The 17,245-nt window shown below is 40.8% G+C and overlaps 1 protein-coding gene across 1 annotated transcript in view; it reads left to right on the forward strand.

Moving 5' to 3' along the window:
• The window catches only part of Fggy (FGGY carbohydrate kinase domain containing), a 357,033-nt gene that overhangs the window by 248,865 nt on the left and 90,923 nt on the right, over positions 1-17,245 (forward strand). The window contains exon 11 of the mRNA XM_051188188.1: positions 4,295-4,442. Coding sequence (XP_051044145.1) covers positions 4,295-4,442 — 148 coding nt within the window. The remainder of the gene's footprint in view (positions 1-4,294; positions 4,443-17,245) is intronic.

Below are 17,245 nucleotides of genomic sequence, written 5' to 3' on the forward strand. Positions count from 1 at the left end.
GGTCTCCAGGAGAAGTGTGAAGTTTGGCTAGTTCAGCTACTGAAAGGTTTGTTAGTTACAGAGGTATGTAGAAGAAGGAATGCCATCCAAGGGAAAGGTTAAAGAGGCCTGAGAGGAGCCAGAAATGCTGCCTGCTCAGTTGCAACTCTTAGTTTTGATTAGGTGGGGCCCAGGGCAACTTGGTACACACCTGTCGCTTGGATACACTGCAGTCAGGCCAAGGTTCAGTGGAGACCAACCAGAAAGTAGGTCTGAGTTTTCAGTTTACCCTAGAGCAACAGCTGACTCCAGGAAAGACCACAAACTGAGACCACCCAGGGACCACCCAGGAATGGACTATCTAAGGGGAAAGTACCTAACATTCCAAAGGAAATTCCTAATGTTCCAACCATTGCCCATGACACATACCCATCTCCTTTCACCAAGACACCCCTAGACAAATGTCAGTCAATCAGGGGTGCTGAACCTTAGAAGTCCCTCACCCCAACTTCTGATATGATTAAATAAAAACAAATCCCAACATCCCAATGGATCTCTGGGCTGTCTGATCCTGCCAATACACAGAGTCTGAGTTAGAACTTGAATAAAGGCTCTTTGCTTTTACTTACAGGACTCAGTCTCCTTGTTGGTTTTGGGGGGACACTGCAATCTGGGCATAACAATCAAAGAGAGGAAAAAAATAACCAAAGAGTGTGTGTATCAGGAAGGATGGTGTTTGCTACATTAGATATTCCTACTAGAATTGTCTTTGGATATTTTAGAGGCAGTTTATTGGCTGTTCATTACTGAACCTGGAAATCATGAGACAATAATGCACAGGAGATGAGGATATATATTTGGTCTATATCAGCACTAGATGATAATGGGAGTAATAAAAGAAAACAGCAATGTAAATGAATAAATTGACCAAAAAAAAAAAAAAAGTTACCAAAGGCAGGTCTCTAGAAGAACTTAGATATGTCAAGGACTAGCAGAAAAGGAGAATGAGCCAGAGAGGGGTTAGTTAAAAAAAAATATCGTTTTGGGGTTTGGGGACTGAAGGCTAAAGGAAAAGAAATGATGAAGGGGCCAAGGGATAAAATGAGTTTCAGTAGAATGGAAAGAGAATATGCATAAGGACCTGGATACTGACAGCATGGTTGCTCCTTTCCATGATTTTCTTGTGTTATTTTATTATCATACTATTATTACTAATGATTGTGATACCATATATTCCTATTTTTGGCCTGTGAGCATATCATAATAAATAAGGAAGAAGGCACCAAAGGCAGGTCTCTGGAAGAACTTATATATTTAAGGGACTATCAGAAGGGACTAGAAGGAGAGTGAGCTGGAGAGGGGTTAGAAAAATAAAAATAGAGTGTTCTGGGGATTGAAGGAAGAGAATAAATGATGAAGGGCAGACTGCGAACATGAAGAATGAGTTGACTTGGGGTAAGGGAGAGCACCTGTCTGCATTTAAGATTATGAGCAGTACAACCTGAAATAAGATCCTGTGATGGCAAAAGCAAATGAACTAGTTGTTAATCACCCATCATTTCATAGTGCTCAGGGTTCTGCATGGAATCTTCTAGCATCCTGCCAGATAGAGATTATTGACTGCCATTGTAAAAGAGTGGCCTGGGCTCAGTGAGGTTTAGTGTACCTGCTCACCAATAAAGTTACTTTATGATTGTTGAAAATCTATTTTCTTTGTCATCCTTAATGGAACTTTCTGAGACAGGGCTCATGAGCCTGGCGTTCATGAGTACGAGGGAGAACAATCCAATTGAGATCACAGTTACTCTGCTTGGAAGAGAGCAGATGACCAGTTGAGAAAGAATTGATAAAACATACAAAATGAAACAATGTCAAAACCAAAAACAGCATCATGCAAGGTTAAAATTATGTGAATGATGATGTGCATTAGTTATTTTAATGTCTTCCAAGTGCACTTCATTTTGAATGATATACTCAGATAGCACACATGGTAAGGTATAATTGAAAAAGCATGTAGAGGAAAGACTGCATTCAAAGAATAAACACACAGCTGCAAGGAGGTTAGGAGTCAGAGGGGAAAGCATATGCCCCATCCCCCAGGGATCTCATTAGTGTATGAGTGGCCATATATGCACAGGCTAAATGAATCTCACTGTTTGCAAAGACCTCCAGTAAATGAGACAATGACAAATCAATAGTAATTAGGCATATAGATTCTTATTGACCCAAATGTCTGAAGCCAAACACCCACTCTAAGGTTCCTTGAAAGGCAGAATGACAAGATTTATGGGTATTCACTTCTTTAAAAATATATATTTCTATACTCTAGGAGCTGCAATGCCCTTGCAAAGGGGAGAGTGGTTATAGATAGTACAGACTCTTGGCTTCTGATGAAAAAGGTGTTCTTGATGCTTTTTTTGTAAATATGATTCCTGTTGTGGTAGACTATGGAGAGTTGGGAAATGGAAAACTAGGATGCGATCATATGTATACGTTCTAGCCCTTCACTTCTGTGGATGCCTCTGAGGGCCCTTTGCTACAACTGAAATAGAATATTCTACAACAGTGTTGTGGAGTGGGGGCGGACTTTGACAGGAAGTAACTGAGCTGAGACATAGAAAGCACATCTTCAGCCACACAGAAGGGTTTCGTATGGATTTTGCCCAATTATTCTGACACTAAGGATTCCTTCTGTAAAGGTTTCAGTGATGTATCCTCCCTGGACCACAGTGGAAACTCGGTATGGGCTCCAGGAATGGCAATTGCTACCCCAATCATGGTTGGATTTCCCATTAATATTATATTCCTCCTGCCAGAACTAAAGGCATAGACTACAAATGCAAAGAAGGGTTACAGCAAAGAGCTCACTGAACAATAGGGATCCCTCTGCTCTGTTGATGTTTTAAACAGAATAAATCAATTTGTGTGCTCATGTGTGCACATATCAAGCTGTTTTGGTGTTCTACATTTTCTGCATTGGAGTTCCATATAAAAGAATTTCACTGGACCTGGGTTTATAGATCAGTGGTAAAGCATTTAGTTAGCATCCACAAGATCCTGGGTTTGATATCCAGCATGGAAAAAAAAAAAGTTTCCACTGATTAAGAAGATGAAGAGAGAGAGAGAATTTGAACTATTTTTATGATTCTTTTAGAAACCAAAAAGACTACATGGCATCCCACCCCTAACATTGCAAAACCTGAACTGAAAATCTAGACATCACACTTATTCTAAAGCATCTTAAAAATACAAACCCCAAATATTGACAGAAGTATTCCAGATGCTAATTTCTCCTGGACAGTCCCCATGCTTTGTCTCTATGGTGTTTTTAACCTTTACAATTGTAGCACCAAGGACAACACAAATGTGGAAGAGAGACCAGCCTCTGATCCACCTTTGGGGTCATTGGTCAGAACTTTGGAAGGCAGCATTTTCCAAAGATCTCCAGCTAATGAACTGTTGTCTTTGTGTCATGCAGTAAGACTTAGCTCAGAGAATTAAGTATTGACATACTACATTATAAATGCGGAAATGCAAGTTCAGAGAGGCTAAAGCATGCCACCTAACCAGGACAAATAACAAGATCTGAAATTAGCATTGTCTTCCCTCCCAAACCCATCATCTTTTGACCTGAATAATGTCAATGACTAAGGGGGTTGTCCTAATTCCATCATTTTACACATCAATCAACTAAAACATAAAAAGGGGAAGACCTTCACAACAGCATTTCAAGATCATGGTTTGGAATCACATGTCTAAATCTTGATCCTAAATGTGTATATGATACTTATTCATTGAATCCAGGAACATATATTTATCTTCACTTGTCAGATCATCATTATTACTATAATTAGGGAGAGAGATTTTAATAAATCCTTTGCATATGTGCCATATTATACTGTAGTTTACAGAATGCTGTATGTTCAAATACATTGTCTTTGATCTTCATAATAACCCTATGAGGTAAGTTGGACAAAGATTGTGAGATGCTTCTACAGATGAGAAGAGGGCAATTCCAGAACTTTGATTAACTGTCTCATGCTCACACACCTACCAGGAGCGAACCCAGGGTCTGAGCAGGTCTCCTGATTCCAAGTCTTTCCCTTTCTATAGGGTTTGGTGCTATGGCATAGTGAGGACAATGGGATTTGAAGGTGCACTGACTAGTTTCTTACAAGAGTAGCTGACTTGCTGAAGCTTTGGGAGCCTGTTTCTTTCCTGGATCTGACATGGAAGTGCAAATGGTTTCTTTCTGCAGAATAATTTGCTCTTCAACCCTGTTCCCTTTTAAAATCAAAATCCACTTCTCTTCCAGATGCCAGAGTATATATGCATATTTGAACAGTCACCTGGATCTGATTAAGAAGGCTCAGCCTGTGGGTTTCCTCACTGTTGATTTACATGTTTGGCCAGATTTCCATGGCAACCGATCTCCCTTAGCAGATCTGACTCTAAAGGGCATGGTAAGTGAAAACCAGTGCATGCACAAAGGTGAGGGCCAGCCAAAGGGTTGCAAAGTTTGGAAGAAACAACGTGAGGAGAAAGGGAATGAGAGAAGAGTAAGGAAAACAGGCCAAGAGGCACTGGTTTTTCTCAGTTGTCTTGCTACAGTCAGGTTGCTGCTGCTCCCAGGGAAGATCTGTTGGCCATTGTTGTTTCTGAGCCAACTCTGAGCACATTCAAAGTAGTATTTCCTGTGTGTTGCTGCTGCCTCTTTGTGCCCTGGTGTGGCTGAAAATCCTGCCTATGTCATATTTGCATTTATACTGATTTGTAGTCACGTTTTCCATCTCTGTCTCCAGGCTACCTGGTACCTCAGTGGTAAATATTGCTCCTTACTCGTCGTCCCACTTGTCAAATCTGCATATTGACTAGCCTGGGAGTCATTGCTATTCACAGCCTATAGCAAATTTTCATAATTTCAGGTTAAACGTTAATTTAAATTATAACTAATAACACATTGAGGGATGGAGTCTACCCTTAAGGATCTTTAAGATTGCTTTCGATATAGAGATTGTGAGCTCTCCTGGAGAGCCAAGGAGGAACTTGATGGGCAAGCTCACACCCACCTGAGTACAGCACTTCAGAAGCCAGGCAGGGTCGGGTGTTTTGTCAGAAGTCTGGCTATTGAGAATACTCAGAGCCAGGCTGGGAGATGAATGAAACAAGTTAAATCTAGAGATGAAGAGTAAGTTTCAGTTCTAAGGGGCCAGATAACAAGCCATGAATGCCAAGTCTAGGAAATGGAATCTAAGGAATGTCAAAATGGGAAGTGAAGATGGAGGCTGTAAGCAAATGCCACCTGCATTCAGGAGGCGGAGCTAATAGTGATCAGGCCTATTGGCTTCAAGAATTTAGGACTTGGGGTTTGTGTGAATAGGTTCATTAAGATTGTTTTAAGTAGTTTTATGATACAGCCATGAAGTTCAGAACCTCATTTTTATTACATAGTTGACCACATAATCACCCTCTGTTCATAAAAGAAAATAATGGAAAAACGAGAAACTGGATATGGCAAGAGTGTGTTTTCCTGGAATCCATGAAGCATTTCTATGAAATAAACAGTGAGCTGAGCCTCTGCATTTGCCTGTGGAGGCTAAGGAAGAATATCTGAAGAGGGTACAGCTACGTTCTTTGCTTTCTGATAATCAACACTTGTGAACTGATGGGTCAGAAGGACCACAATTTATATAAGTAAAAAGAATATTAAAGTTTTAACAAGAGAGACAAACGCCTGAATTAAAGATGTTCAAGATTTTGTTTTACCAGTTCCTAACATTGCTCTAAAACAGCCAGGCCACTTGGTTAGTTAGCCAATCATGGCACTGAAGTAACACAGACTGGCAGCACTGCCCTCACCAACATTTGTCATACTGTCTGACATCATTTTTCTCATCTGTTTCTTAAAATTAATCCTGGCGTCCAAAGACCTTGAAATAACCAGAGGTAGAATATTACAATCTGCTTGGCCAGGCACAGAGTACATCGAGGGATCCCATTGCATTAGATGAGTAAGCATGTGCTCAGCACAGGCCCAGTTATATCCCATCAAGAGTTTCACTGTCCTGTAAACACACCTCTTGTGTTGTCTGATGTTTCCTAAGAGCGCTTTCCCTTGGTTAGGCTGTCCTTGGTTAGGCTCAGCATGTACCAGCTCTCATTAAAGGAGGTTGCGTCAGAACAGTGCAAGGATATATGAGGACCTAGACGAGATGGAAGGAACGTGATTCTGACTAAATGCCCAACAGGTTCTCTCTTCAGTTCAGTTTTGAATAACAACATCAGAGCAAAGCTGCCCACCACCGAAATCCTTCTGGAATTGTGTTCTACCTGAGTCCGCACTATATTTCCCTAACTCATATGCTAGGTAGAGCCCACATTGGTACTGCATGCTTTATTGGTTTGCCAGTCCTGTACCTCAGGCATCAATTCCCAAAACATTTATTGTCCACAAGCATTACAATAAAATAAAATACCCAAAGCTTAAGGACAGAATTGAAATCCACAGCATCGACATATTTTGAAAAAAGCCAGGACATAGGCAAGGATGCAACCCCAGAACTGTAGGGCATAGAGACAGAGAGATCCCTCGTAGCTGCTTTCTACCAGCCTACCTGCAGTTTCAATGAGACTCTGCCTCAAGGTATAAGACAGAGAGTGATAGAGCAGGAGACTTGAGCTTGATATTGTCCTCTGGTCTCTGCATGGACCTGCACACATTGGTACACATATACCATACACACAAATTTAATTAGTTAGTGAGTAATGAGAACTGCTGCCAATAAAACAAGGCACGATAATTTCTGTATTTGTGGAGCAGGTTTAAGGTGTAGGGAGAAGCACTTGGCAGCATGCTAATAGCAACTGGTATTATCAGGACAACACTGCTGAGATCTGAACCACAGGGAGTTTGTTCTTTTGGCTCCAAAATTGTTTCTCTGGGCACATATTAAGTACTGGGTATGTACTTAATGGTAATTTATACGTGCATGGAGATAGATAACAAGGAAGGCCATTTATCACTACAGGAAAAAAATAGCAACGAACAATTTGCTAATAGCAAATTATTGTGTTGTTTCTGTTTCTGACTTTAGAGATGATAGGCCTTTAATACTAATAATAATGTCCAAGTAAACTAAAATACACTGTGATTTTAGTGTACTTAACAATGTGTTTGTTATAATTGGTAGCAGGTGTAAAAGTAACTAGACAGGATCCCCACACTCCAGATGTTGCTGATGTTAAAGGGAGGCAGAGTGAACGGGTCATAGGCAGATGGGGTCAGTCTCTCTATTTGTCAGTATCTCTTTTCATTCTTTGCAGAGCTATGGTAATTATGTGAATTTGGAGGAAGGGTCAGTTTCATCTGTGTACCAAGCAGTGGTGATCTACCTCAATACTACAAGACATGCAAAGGAAAGTCTTTGTATTCTGTTGAAGTAGGATTTGTCGGTAAATGGGAAGCAACAAATCTACATACACAGTTAATGAGAACGAGAGTACACTCTGGGAATTTCATACATACAGTTGCCTTAAAGGGTGTCCCATGGGAAAAATATGGCTTAGTAGGAACAAGAAATGACACTTGGAGCATGCAGCAAAGGCCTCTTAAACATTATTTACCATCTTGACACAGTATGGTTTTCTGTTGTGTTTTGGTTTTTGGTTTTTTCATATCTGTGAAATAGAGCTAAAACTTAGAGGAAGGGTGAGGAAGGGGGCTGGTGAGATGGTCCCCCGAGTAAAGCTGCCAGCTTGGCAACGTGAATTCAACCCCCCTGGACTCACACAGTGGAATGTGTATATTACATATAGTTACATTTGAGACTAAGTTAGGGGGAAGGAACAACTCAGTGAATGAAAAAGGGAAATGAGCATGACCACAAGACAACTAAAACTGCAATAATGGAAACAAACTGACATCAAAAGCAATGAAGGTTGAAAGAAAACCCAAGCTGTCATAAGACTTAGCACGTGTTTTAAACTTGCCCAGTGTGAGTGAGTGGCTTATTTGCTTGTAGGTCAGTCACCCACATCAAGTGATTGCCTTGGGGTCAAGTGAGGAAGAACAGTGAGTTTCTCAAGGTCAGAGGTCAAGAAGGAGTAAAGTCTTAATGGGCGTGTAAATCCTAGGTTTTTAGGGTTCCTGGGTCCCCGTAAGGGGCCTTGTGCACAGTTCTAGACTTTGCAGCATGCACTGAGAGCTGTGAAATGGAGTCTACTTTGGCACATTAGGTTTGAGCATACTCAGCCTAGTCCTTGCTATGCTGCCCTTGCCACCAACCTTGTCAGCCATCCTCTCCTTTCTACCCTGAGCATGGTCTTTGAGTTGAGCTCCGAGCCTGCCTCTTCTTCATTGTGGTTGAGCCTTTTTTCTCAGCCTGGCTGCTCAGGTTACAGAAGTACTTGTCAGTCCTGATTATATGCTTCTCTCCTACTTCAGTGCCTATACTCATAAACAAAAGCAGGATGGGAGCCAGGTATCATCCTGTTGTGCTCAGAAATATAATTTTTTCTTTGCCTGCTGGCAACACTTATCTCCCTGCCATGGGGTTAGCTGCTTCCTCTTTCCTTTGATGATGCATGCGGCAATACTCAGCTAAAAAAGTGGGGCTGGAGGCTGAGGGAGGGGGAATTTGGTAATGTATCTGGAGTAAGTATCCTTTCTATTTGATAAATGAAGGAGAATAGTTAACGCTGACTTAATCATTATCTAAAAGACACAGCTTAGTTAATAGCAATATTGTAAAGACTAGTGACTCTATAGTTCCTTCTAAAATAAAAGAAACCCTTGCTTTTAGCCAAGCACAGTGGTTTGTACCTATAATCCCAGATCTAGGGAGGGGAAAGCAGGAGACTAAGGAATGTAAGGCCATCCTTAGCTACATAGAGAATTCAAAGCCAGCTCAAAAGAAGAGAGGAGGAAGAGGAGGAGAAAAGCAATGCTTACTTTAAAAGTAAAGATTGGGATGGACACATGCAAAGGTAGATGTAACTAAGTGTCATAAATAATGATTTCATTATTTGGGAGTTGTTTCTGCTATGTCATTGTGTTTGTTTTTATTCTCAATGGAGGATTGAGAGGTTTGTCCATCACTGTAAAGATGTAGAGAGAACATATTTTGAAATTGCACCAGTATTTGCACCTTAACCTGAACATGCATTAGCATGGGACAGTGGCATGTTCTTTGTATGAGGACACTCTGCTCAAAGTGAAGCTGGATTAGCCTAGCCCAGACTTCATTCCAGGGTCATTTTCCAAGAAGAAATGCTTGCCCGATGGCAGGTATCCCATGGGTTTGCAACTGATGAGTCTACATCTGTAGTGCCTGCTTAATGGCCTCTGGTGTGGGATTCCATATGTGACTATTGAACCTTGAACAGTCAGCTGTAGATCTGTACCTTAGCCCTAGAACTAACTGGGATAGTCACTGAGTTCCCCAGCCATAAGACCAGCTAGAGACGTTGTTGTTGCCTCAGTGTGTCACAAGATATGCAACCCTATGTGTTTCATATGGATCTGCACGTGGGTGCTCTCTACCCTTAGGTCTCTGGCCCACAGTTTCCTCAACCATACAACAGGGAATGCAAATCTAGACCCCTGCACAAAGGCTAGTACAATAGTTATTCTGAAAGTCTTTTTCTCCCTGTATATAATTGATTTTTAGGCTCAAATTGGTATAACCACTATTTAGGTGGTGGTAATTTAGAGTGTTTGCTTAAAATATTTTTCAAAACCATTCATTCTGAGCAGTAAATGGACTCAGAGACCTAACAGGCCATGAATGCTTAGCAGACACACAGCATTCACTGTTGGTTGCACTGTATTTCCTCTGCGGAATTTCCTCTCTGGAATACTACACAAGCCTGAACAGGAAGTTGGGCATATTGTTAGCGGGGGTGGAGGGTAGTGAATGGAGAGAGAGTTAGGAGAAAGTGTAGGGGAGGAGAGGAGAACATGAGGGACCAGGAAGATTGAGTCGGGGGACTAAGACAAGAGCAAAAATAGGAGATACCATAATAGAAGGAGCCATTATAGGTTTGAAGAGAAAACTGACTCTAGAGAAATGTCAAGAGACCTACAAAGATGACCCCAACTAACAATCCAAACAACAGTGGAGAGGCTACCTGATAATGAGATTGATGACTATCTTATATGCCATCATAGAGCCCTCATCTAGTAGCTGTTAGAAACAGAAGCAGACACCCACAGCTAAACACTGAGCCAAACTCCTGGAATCCAGTTGCAGACAGGGAGGAGTGATGACAAAAGGGGTAAAGACCAGGCTACAGAAACCTACAGAGACAGCTGACCTGAACAAGAGGGAGCTCATGGATCCCAGACTGATAGCTGGGAAACCAGCATTGGACTGACTCAGACCCCTGAACATGGGTCTCAGAAGGCCTGGGCCATCTATGGGACCTCTGACAGTAGAACCAGGATGTATTCCTGGTACACGTAAAGACTTTGGGAGCACATTCCCCATGGAAGAAACTCCCTTAGCCTAGAGACATATGGAAGGGCCTAGACCCTACTCCAAATGATTTGACAGATTTTGATGATTCCTCCTGGAAGGCATCACCCTCCTTGTGGAGTGTGTGGTGGGGGGGATTGGACAGAACGTGGGGTTTGGGGACATGGGAGGGAGTGAGAGGGAACTAGAATCAATATGTAAAAAATCGATAAGAAAAATAAGAAATATATAAAAAACGAAATAAAAGTTTTCATAGGCCCTCTGCTAAATAAATAAATAATACATTCTAGTTCTCTAATGAGCTCTGTGGTACCATCAACCATTCTCTGCTCATACTGTGGAAAGTTTAGTGCTGCTCCAGGGGCTGTTGAGTCAGGAAAGAAACTTTACAAAAGTTTAGGTAGTCCCTGGAGGCTTGGCAGAGGCTTGATCCCAGCCAGAGACAGAAACACTGCATTAAAGACTTAGATGTTGGCATCATCAGGGCCTCAGCGAATTTGCAAGAACTCAGGAAAAGCCAGTGTCTCATGCCTTCATGGGATGCAGATATAGAGGACAGAGCTGGAAGCTCCTGAACCAATCAAAGAAGTTTGCAAGTGACTCATGTTAAGGCTTGGAGCAGCCTTAAACATGCTATATTTTGTTGTGATTTAACACAGTTATATTCAGACATTTTTATACCTTATTTTTACTTTAAGAAGAAAATCAAATCCTATGACAAATATTAATATTCTCAGTATTACTGAACTGGCTTTCAGATAATATGTTACTCACTGAAGTGACTAGTTTACAGTGATTTTTCCCCCTATTTCTTAGGGGTCTGATGCTCCAGGCCCTGGGACAGGTTTTATATTTGTATCCTTGCCAGTCTTTACAATAACTATTTGAGATAATACTGAAATTGAAACAAATAAGGAAACTGAGAATTGAACAATATGAACAGCTTACCCGGGGGAAAAAATAGTAGAATTTGGATTAGAACCCATTCTATTCAAATCTGTACCACAAATATTTTCATTTATTTATTTATATGTATTGATCTGTTTGTCTGCTTGTATATCTGTGTGAGAATGTTGTATCCCCTGGAACTGGAGTTACAGACAGTTGTGAGCTGCCTTGTTGGTGCTGGGAATTGAACCTAGGTCCTCTAGAAGAGCAGCCAGTGGTCTTAACCACTGAACCATCTCTCCAGCCCCCACATTAGAATAAAACTTAAGTATCAAGACTTTGGGTGTTTTCTCACGCTTCTGTTCTATTTTTAATTTGTCACAGAATCAGTTTTCTTTCTTATATCCAGTGATTCTCAACCTTCCTGATGCTGTGACCCTTCAATACAGTTAAATGTTGTGGTGACCCCAAACCATAAAATTATTTTCACTGCTACTTCATAAATTCAATTTTGTTACTGTTATAGATCATAATGTAAATATCTATGTTTTTTTCCCATGGTCTTAGATGGCCCCTATAAATGGGCCATTGCCCCAACCCAGAGGTTGGGAACCACTGCTTATAACTCTTTCTTTTTGTTCTTTGTATGCTTAACACCAAATAAAACTAAGGGTGGACTAAAGGTGGACCTTTCCAGGCAGTGGACTATCATGTGGAATCTGCTGTGTTGGCACAGGAGCGAAACAATGGGGAGAACTAAGGAGGGCCTGAGGAACAAAAGTGGCAGTCAGGTTGACAGCACCATGCGGGGACCAGGACACTCTTGTAGAATAGCTTTGGGAACTGATGCATGTACACACCCCAATGGCTTCCACTAAGCCTCAGGAGGTTGGGACTGCCCGTGTGTCACATCAGTTAAGCAGTGGTAGAATAAAGTTACTGGAAGAGTGTCAGCCCACCCTTTCTTTTTAATATGTGTGTTCATGAATTTCAGAGTGTGTACTTATAGTTCCACAGCTCAAAAGTCTAAGTTGTCCCTCCCCCATGTTTTTACTGTTCTAGTTTTCACATGGATGGTTGCTGAGGCTTCTACTGGAAGGTTCTAGAAAAAGTACTTTCCAGCCCAATCAAATTGTTGCTGAACTTAATTCCTACAGAAGTAAGACTAAGATCTCAGTTTCCCCTTGGGTAGCCAGGATTTGTGCTCAGCCTCTAGACCAGTGTTTCTCAATCTGTGGCCATGTCCCCAAAGCCCATTAGAAAATGCATATATTTACATGAATTTTCATAACAGTTCCAAAAATTACAGCTATGAAGTAGCAACAAAACTAATTTCATGATTGGGGTCACCATGACATGATAAACTATATTGAAGGGTCACAGCATTAGGAAGGTTGAGAACCACTGTTCTAGATTCTTTCTTAGGCTCATTACCTTCTGCCTATACCCTCAAACCCAGAAAGACCAGGGCAAATCCATCTCATATTTTGAGCATTCCTGGTTTTTATTTCTGCCTCCTGCCCTCTAACTCTGCCTTCCTCTTTTTCACCCCTCATGAGCTCTTCTGCCTTCCTCTTCTGCGTTTCAGTGACCATGTGATAAGTCAGGATAATCACACCCCTTTTAGGTCAGCTAGCCAGTAACTGATTGTTTCTGCCAAGTCCCTTTATAGCTGAGTATAAATTAGTGTTTGCATAACCAAAGGACAGAAATCTTTCTAACTGTCCTTCCCACACCACGGTGGCACATTCATCTTCATTTCCCAAGTCTAGATGGGTTTTAAAGTGTCTACCTGGACTCCCACAGTTCCTGAGTCTTCCCAAGCTTCTAGTTCCTTCTGGTTCCAGAGAAGTCCTCCCTAGCTTCTCTAGAGCACTAGAGAGTTGTTGTCTCCCCCTCCCCACCCTATCCCCTGCCTGCCCAAAATCCTCTCCAGAGCTTTCTCTGATCTCCTTAACCAATTCTGTCTTCCTCAGAAAACCTCATTGTGTTCTGGGAAGCTTCCAGTTAATTCCCTGAGTGTTGATACACTTCATCAAGCCCCAGGGACCTAGAATATCTGCCTTGACTTGGACAATTTTCAGGAAACCTTAGAAAGCACCTTTATTACTAACATAAATAATAATTTTTATTCTTTTGATAACTTGGAGGGAAAATGTAACTAAATTACTATTATTTCTCAATAACTGGTCCTCACCTGAAACAGATTTTGAATTTTTAAATTTTGAATATATTAATGTATCTAATGGGATATTTTGGGAATAGTATCCAAGTTCAAACTTGAACTACATTTAGATTTTGTGAATACTTTATATATATATAATTTGAAGGTATTTTATACAATATGAATAATATTTTTTTCATCAAACAGGTTTGTTGTTGTATGCTGTATTTGTGGTTTAATATAAGAGTTCAAATTTCAGTTTGATACAGGCCAAGCTCCAGAGTAAGGCTCCTTTTTGATATACTTATTAATCTGAATTTTCGGGGGAGCCTATGAACTTATAAAAAATAATAATACCAAGGTTTTGGGCACCCACACCTCCAATTTTAGTGCATTAGGTTCTTGCTAAAGTGCAAATTGTCAGCCCACATAAAAGGTTCAGTAAATCTGGAGTATAATCCCAAGAAAACTGCACTCAATATTAATGCCAGGATGGTGAAGAGATGTAGCCAAGTGTGGACCATGACTGAGTAGTGCAATGTTGAAGCTAAGCCCAAGTTGTGTGCTTAGATTCTGTTGTCCCATTTTATAACACAAATGGGTATGGTGATTTGTAATGTCTAAGTTTTCTCCAAGTCCTTGCAAACACATTCCTCGCTGTGCTATGCCTGGCACTTATTAGGGACACCCTGCTTCTCCATATTCCTAGAAGTCCCTGTACCGTTAGCACTCTGATGCAGGACTGGTCACAGCATACTTTTTGCAGAGTTCTCCATATCAAGCAACCACCAATGCTTATCTATCCCTGCTTCACATCCTGGTGTGACAATAGCACATTGAAGGAAATGCTTTATTTCTATAGCACAGGAGGATTAAACCTTTAATAAATTCCTAAGATAAAATAGTGAACATTTATTAATAGTTGAAAAGAAAATGAACTCTTAATAATTTTTTTCATGTATATATGCATATATATACATACAGCACTATGAGATCTGGAGGAGTATCTAGCTTTTATAGACCTGGTACAACTTGTCAGTAAATAAGGCAAATTTCAGATGCAATCTCCTCTAGGGTTATTATAGCCCTGTCCTGTGGATGAAAAAGTGAATTGCAGAGGGGCTTATAATTCACACAAGGCTGTCCACCTAATTAGACAAAATCTAGAAATGTAAGCCCAGATGTCATCTTGTGAATCTTACCATCTTTCTATTCATGTACACTTAATTTATAGGAAAAAGAAACACATTTAGATAATTCTTTGTGTCTGTAAGCTAGGAAGTTCACTGATCCCACTGTAGGTAGTTGTTGGCATGTTTTAGGACATCATATACAACTTTAACACATTTATATATGTTAACTAAGTACATTTCTCCCATATTTCCCCTTTTACACAAGAGCCAAAAGAAATAAAATGTGCATACCAGCACAAGTCTCCCATGGGATTTCCTGATACACTTTACTGTCTTGCCTCAACATTCTAAATGGGCACTTACATATTTATAAACACATTCCTCCCACTTATGCTTCCTTTCAACTTCCCCTTATCAAAAGGACCAGCCAACCTTCAGCTGGACCATATAGATCATTTGGCCTGTCTAAGTTTTGAAGCTCTTACAAATCTACACACATCTCCAGGGTATCTCTGGCATTCCTAGGAACTCACATTTCACAACCATTCCCTCAAAGACTTTTTCATCCTCCTGAATAGGTCACATGGGGCATAGAAACTGCTTTTGAACTGCTTTTGTCAGTCCAGGACTGAAATACCCAGTATTTGACAGAATGAGATGGACTTACTGGCCAGCTTCCCCTCTGAGGTGTCCATGTGCATATCAGGTGAGATGTCAAGGAAGTAAGGTCTCAGATCACAGTGTCTCGTTGCTTCAGGGAGAATTGTCTCTCATGGAGTCTCACTTCAGCAACACAGCCCTGGTGTTTGTATGAAGAAATGTTGGAGGTGGCTCTGGGGCTGTGCTTGTTGCTTCTCTTTAGACGTATCATAATCATACCTACTGTTTAACCCTCCATGCAATAAACCCAATCTAGAACTTAGAATTTCTTCCCCAGAAGGATGCTGTCTCTTTGAATGATGGCTATGCTTTTCTTTGGAGAGGATGTACACTGCATTTTCCTTCCTTCTTCTTCTTGTTCTTCTTGTTCTTCTATTACTTCTTCTTTTTCTTCTTCTTCTTCTTCTTCTTTTTTTTTCCTGCAGCTACTGTCAAGCTCCAGACCAGAGTTAAATTTTAGTGCCATTGATTACTTTGTCTTAGTTTCAAGGAAAAAAGTATCCCTTTTCTTTGGAGGCACTAGAAAATTACAGAAAGGGCCATGAAATCTTTTTGCTCAAACACTAATACTTTTTGAAGGTTCTTATGTATATTGACTAGATATTAAAATATACAAATATGTCATATTCTTTTATGCCTTCAGGATTTTAGTGATTGAGAGAGACATCAGAACCAGCCACATTATTCATACATAATATAAAACACTAGATTGCCCAATGAATATAGGTAAGGGAATGCTTCTGAAACATGAAATGAGCCCCAAATCTCACACCCCATCACAAATTATCTGGATTTGTAGGATTTTTAAACCTATCTGTGGGTCACCTATGCAGATGACCACGATCTACTTCTAATTGCTGTCCAGAAGGCAACCTACTGACCTGGCCCCAGAAGGGAGCTCTAAGTGGTCCAGTCAGCTGTCCTGCTAGTTAAGGAGCCAGGGGCGAGCAAGTGTGCACACACCCATCCCCAGCGACTGTAACCCAGGCTTCTGTGTGCTGGGCTGTAGGCATCTCACCCTGTGTGTTCACTGGAGGGGGCTTGTGGCAAGGCTGGCATCTAGTTCATCCTGCCAGATGGGATGGCCTATCTTTATTCACACAAAGTGGGTTCCTGGAACCTGATTTTACCCCAGACTCAAAAGAAACACTCCTAGGATACGGAAAGGCAAGAGTGGAGATGTAGGGAATATCGAGTAAGTTACTCAACTTGTTTTTTTAGTTCCTCTTTCTTGAGGCTATAGAACTAAGTTCCTCTCATCCCTGTGAGTATTTAAGAAGACAAGCAGTAAATAAATGTCCAGCTGTTGTTCTACACTGATCAGATACTGGGAGGAAGAATGATGTTTGGAAGAAGCCAAGGAGCTTGGAGTTAACCATGATTGGTTTGGAAAGAGGGTCTCATAATTCCTTTCTGGTCTGTCTTTTACCCTTTCAATCTTCCTGTGTGTTGAAGTCAAATAGATAGATCTTACCTGATGACCCTGATATCAGCCAAGAATAAGCCAACAGTTTACATGGATGTGATCCAGGACAGCAGGAGCATGCCCAGTTTCATGGAGAAAGCAAGAGTAGATAAATACTAGAGGGATGAACAGGGACCATACCAAGAAAGTATATATGCACAGACTTCTGTAGTAACAAGGAAAAGTTGGCCAGATTTTTGTTTGTTTGTTTGTTTGTTTGTGTTCTGGGAGTAGAGTATGTGGGTATGTTTATTTGTTTGTTTGCTTTGAGACAGAATTTCACTGTGTAGTACTAGTTATACTGAATTCACTAGATAGTTTAAGCTAACCTTGAGTTCTTAGGTCTTAAGCCGTCCCTTACTGGTGCTAGGCTTTGATGGGGAGTAACATAATTACATTTTCACATAATAACCATATTAGCTCTACAGTAGAGAAGAGTTAGAAATAGCCTCTATCAACAAGCAGAAAGACCAGGATCATG

This window comes from Phodopus roborovskii, unplaced genomic scaffold (assembly GCF_943737965.1).
Source record: "Phodopus roborovskii unplaced genomic scaffold, PHOROB, whole genome shotgun sequence".
NCBI lineage: Eukaryota > Metazoa > Chordata > Mammalia > Rodentia > Cricetidae > Phodopus > Phodopus roborovskii.